General features: G+C 40.8%; 1 protein-coding gene across 1 annotated transcript; it reads left to right on the forward strand.

Moving 5' to 3' along the window:
• Positions 1–2,612: 2,612 nt before the first annotated feature.
• LOC134624590 (tripartite motif-containing protein 16-like) lies at positions 2,613–4,452 on the forward strand. Its single transcript, XM_063469584.1, has one exon. The coding sequence runs from the start codon at positions 2,638–2,640 to the stop codon at positions 4,324–4,326; it is 1,689 nt and encodes a 562-aa protein (XP_063325654.1). The 5' UTR covers positions 2,613–2,637; the 3' UTR covers positions 4,327–4,452.
• The last annotated feature ends 373 nt before the right edge of the window (positions 4,453–4,825 follow it).

Genomic DNA, 4,825 nt, shown 5'->3' on the forward strand with positions numbered 1-4,825 from the left:
TCATATCAGTGCGCTCTGTTTACAATGTCCACTGGTGGGCCCATTTTACATGCGCTCTTTAAATGACTGTAACTCCATCATATATATAGAAATATAATATGAATAGTTTTGAAAAGAAGAAAAGCTGTGCTTTAGGAGATATTTGGGGTATTATGGTAGCACAAACTGTCTGAAAAAAGAAAAGTCAGTTCTGCTTAGGTAATACCATGGGTGATTTGCACTACAGTAGCTCCTCGAGCAGTTGGGCAAGAGAGACATTTCAGATGGTTACTGAAAGATGAGAATATGAGCTTTACAAAACTTTACGGTGCATCATTAGAAAGCACGAGTAACAATGGTCCAATCACAAGTAAGAATTGATGACTGTAAGATTCTTATTTTGTCATATGTTTTCCTATCCCCATAATCGAACTGTGTGAATAATTATACTGCTGTAAGCCACACCCTACTCCGTATTATAGACAGTAAAATTAGCATGTAGTTATAATTTACATTATACCTATGGCTTATGACATTGTGAAAATAATTTATTAGATAGGTCTATATTGTCCTATACTGTTGATTTAATGTGAATGATTTGCACTGTTTCATTGCATTTCATACTGTTGAGTTAATATGAGAATATTGTGTGCAGAAGGCCTTGTTTTCTGATAGTGGAAGACAGACCACATTCCACAGAAGTTCTACCCCCACCTTTCTCTATGTCAGAAAGACAGGGAGCCAAGGTCATAACACAGGCTCTCTGAGAGTTAGAAAGAATGTGAATGTTTAGGCTTTTACGACTAGGTGGGGGCCACTAGAGGCTATAAGAGCTTGAGTAACCCTCCACCAGTTGGAGATTTGCTGTGACCCTCTGCAGGCAGGTCTTCCCATACGGATGGTTTGTGCTCATAAAGTGTTGAATTGTCTGGAATAAAAGATTGTTTATTAAGCATTGATACACTGAGTATTGTCCTTCCTTCAGCCCAAAGATCAAAAGAACTGGGAGAGTTTATCATGACGCATGGAGACGCAGGTGTGGAGAAGTGGCAATGCCTCCCAAAACAGCCTGGAGATTTAAAAACCTGATTGGCCTAGGCTCAAGAATTTTCTTGTACTTATTTATTATAATTCATTATCAAGAGATTTATTCTAAATGACACTTCTTCAGCTAAGAGTCTAAAGGTAGAAACACAGAGACACTGCAGCATTTACTTGCGAGGGCGATCACAGAACGCTCACACCAGAGTGGGGGCCCTGTGATACTCGCTCTGTTCTTGCACTTGTCTTTATTTATATACAAAAGTAATACAACAGTGAATACATCTACTCATGTTAGTGTGTAGGGAGTGAAGATATGAGTGGTTCAGGTGTTTGTGTGTTGTGGGATACAGAAAGACGCGGCCCCGCTTCTTGTTAGGGAGCGTCAGATAAGAGTGTCCAGCTCTCTTCTTCCTGGCAGGAGTGAAATAATAACAGCTTGTTCAGCTGTGAGAAAGAATTTATAAAACAGTCTTGTAGTGGACAACAGTCTAAGTCATAAAAAGGTCATCATGCAGTATACTTTTATACTGACCACTAGAGTACAACTCTCTATTGACATTCATATTTAACGTTGATGTCATGTTACATTTTGTTCCTGCTGAGTATCAGTTTCTACTTAACTAAAAATCTGAAAATACAGAGTTCATTTTTTTCCACTTTAAACTGTTGTTCCATTGTAATAACAATACCATCATGTAAAATCACTGACGGATATTAAAAAGCTGAGGTTATTCTGAGAAAAGGAGCAAAAACATTCACTTTTAATATGACTTCTGGCCATTTTACAGCCAAAATAACCAAAAAAGTCCCACCAGCTTGTATGATACTTGGTTCATAAGAAGATTAATATTGACTGGTTCTCACATACCTGCATTTACCCACGTCCCTGCTCAAGATGATTTTGTATGATCAACTCGACCAAAATAACAGAAAAATACTTTTAAAGAAGGATCAGAGTTTCTTTTTATTATTCCTGTCAAACATGAATCACATTTTTGTGGAGCTGAATGTGTTTGAAAACCTTTTAATTTTTTTATTGTCTCATATACCAACTACTACACCTGCTGCACCCTCTCACTCTTGATGGTGTTTTAGGGACAGAAACAATTGAAATGAACATAAACTTAAATGCAACATAAGCATCATGTCAGTGGCTGCCTTATCTGTATGTTTAGAATCATTATCCTCCTGCATTGACTAAAACTGAAAAACTGCTTGTTAACTTCAGTGAGAACTCTGACATTTCTATACTGAAGTTTATTTATATAGAAGAAAGTGTTAACAAGCTTAAAAGTTGATGTGAGCAGTAAATAAAAAGGGTTAAACACACAGTTTCGCTCTCAAACTGCTCCTCTTCCTGGAGTGAAGCACAGCCTGATAACCCTCCCTCTTCTTCCTGCTCTTAAACACAGCACCTCCTCTCTGTCCACCTGTTTCCTCGTTCCCTCCCCTTCAGATCTGCACTTTGAACATGGGTGTAACCAACATGTGGTGACGTGTAACAGCTGACAGGCTCCATTATCTGCAGAAATACATGTTGTTGAGATCAGAGCTCAGACTAGTTTCAGTTATAAGGAAGAGAAACTCACACAGTCACTGACACTGAGAGGAGAAATGGCGCAGAAAGGAGTTCAGCTGGACCGAGAAACCTTCTCTTGTTCCATCTGTTTGGATCTACTGAAGGATCCGGTGACTACAACCTGTGGACACAGCTACTGCAGGAACTGTATTAAATCCCACTTTGATGAAGAGGACAGGAAGGGAATCCACAGCTGCCCTCAGTGCAGGAAGACTTTCACACCGAGGCCTGTCCTGGAGAAAAGCATCATGTTAGCTGAGTTGGTGGAGCAGCTGAAGAAGACTGGACTCCAAGCTGCTCCTGCTGATAACTGCTATGCTGGACCTGAAGATGTGGCCTGTGATGTCTGCACTGGGAGGAAGCTGAAAGCCATCAAGTCCTGTTTATTCTGTCTGGCCTCTTACTGTGAGAAACACCTCCAACCTCACTATGATGCAGCTCCATTAAAGAAACACAAGCTGGTGGCCCCCTCCAAGAAGCTCCAGGAGAACATCTGCTCTCGTCATGATGAGGTGATGAAGATTTTCTGTCGTACTGATCAGCAGAGTATCTGTTATCTCTGCACAATTGATGAACATAAAGGCCATGAAACAGTCCCAGCTGCAGCAGAAAGGACTGAAAAGCAGAAGGAGCTCGAGGTGAGACGACTAAACATCCAGCAGAGAATCCAGGAGCGAGAGAAAGATGTGAAGCTGCTTCAACAGGAGGTGGAGGCCATCAATGGCTCTGCTGATAAAGCAGTGGAGGACAGTGAGAAGATGTTCACTGAGCTGATCCGTCTCATCCAGAAAAGAAGCTCTGATGTGAAGCAGCAGGTCAGATCCCAGCAGGAAACTGAAGTGAGTCGAGTCAAAGAGCTTCAGGAGAAGCTGGAGCAGGAGATCGCTGAGCTGAAGAGGAAAGGCGGCGAGCTGGAGCAGCTCTCACACACAGAGGATCACAACCAGTTTCTACACAACTACACCTCACTGTCAGCACTCAGTGAGTCTACACACTCATCCAGCATCAATATTCGTCCTCTGAGGTACTTTGAGGATGTGACAGCAGCTGTGTCAGAGACCAGAGATAAACTACAGGACATTCTGAGAGAGGAATGGACAAACATCTCACTGACAGTCACTGAAGTGGATGTTTTACTGTCACCACCAAAGACCAGAGCTGGATTCTTAAAATATTCATGTGACATCACACTGGATCCAAACACAGCAAACAAATATCTGTTATTATCTGAGGGGAACAGAAAAGTAACATTTATGAACCAACACCAGTTTTATTCTTGTCATCCAGACAGATTCATTGACTATTCTCAGGTCCTGAGTAGAGAGAGTCTTACCGGACGTTGTTACTGGGAGGTGGAGTGGAGAGGGAGAGGAGTTTGTGTAGCAGTCACATACAAGAATATCACAAGAGTAGGGTTGGGCAATCAGTGTAGATTTGGATGCGATGACAAATCTTGGGCATTACGTTGTGACACAAGCAGTTTTCAATTTTGGCACAACGATGTTAAAACTGTCCTCTCAGGTCCTCGGTCCTCCAGAGTAGGAGTGTACCTGGATCACAGAGCAGGTATTCTGTCTTTCTACAGCGTCTCTGAAACCATGACTCTCCTCCACAGAGTCCAGACCACATTCACTCAGCCGCTCTATGCTGGACTTGGTCTTAGTAGTAATAGTCTTTATCTATTTGGACTTGGAGCCACTGCAGAGTTGATTAAAGTCAAATAGAGAAGATAGGTTCATGTTGATCCCTGACCATTATATGTACTTGTGTAGTTTCTAAATGAGGCTTTACATTTTAGAAGCTGAGAAGTTCAGTGGTCCATTGATGTGTGAAAATAATATTGCACTGATTCAAACTGCACTTACATTTATATACCTTACATCAATATAAATCTGAATTTGTTCTTATGGCTGATAATCATGTGAGTTTAAATGATACTACTCTTCATATTCAGCATGTTTAAAATCTGTCATCAGTCTGGTTAGTGGTTTTATTCTGTAGTTGCTGTAGTGGGTTGTCAAATGCAACAATATATTGGAGCTGCAGTGATTCATCAGTTAGTCAATGATTAGAGAATTGATTGTTTTATCATTATTTTAGTCACATTTAAAGCTGGTTCCAGTTTCTGAAATGTGAAGAAAGTAAAATCATGGAGCATTTATGTATTTTTAGGTCTGTGTCTTACAGCAGAAGCAGCATTTACATGAACTCACTGGCCTTTAT

This window comes from Pelmatolapia mariae, linkage group LG3_W (assembly GCF_036321145.2).
Source record: "Pelmatolapia mariae isolate MD_Pm_ZW linkage group LG3_W, Pm_UMD_F_2, whole genome shotgun sequence".
NCBI classification, from domain to species: domain Eukaryota; kingdom Metazoa; phylum Chordata; class Actinopteri; order Cichliformes; family Cichlidae; genus Pelmatolapia; species Pelmatolapia mariae.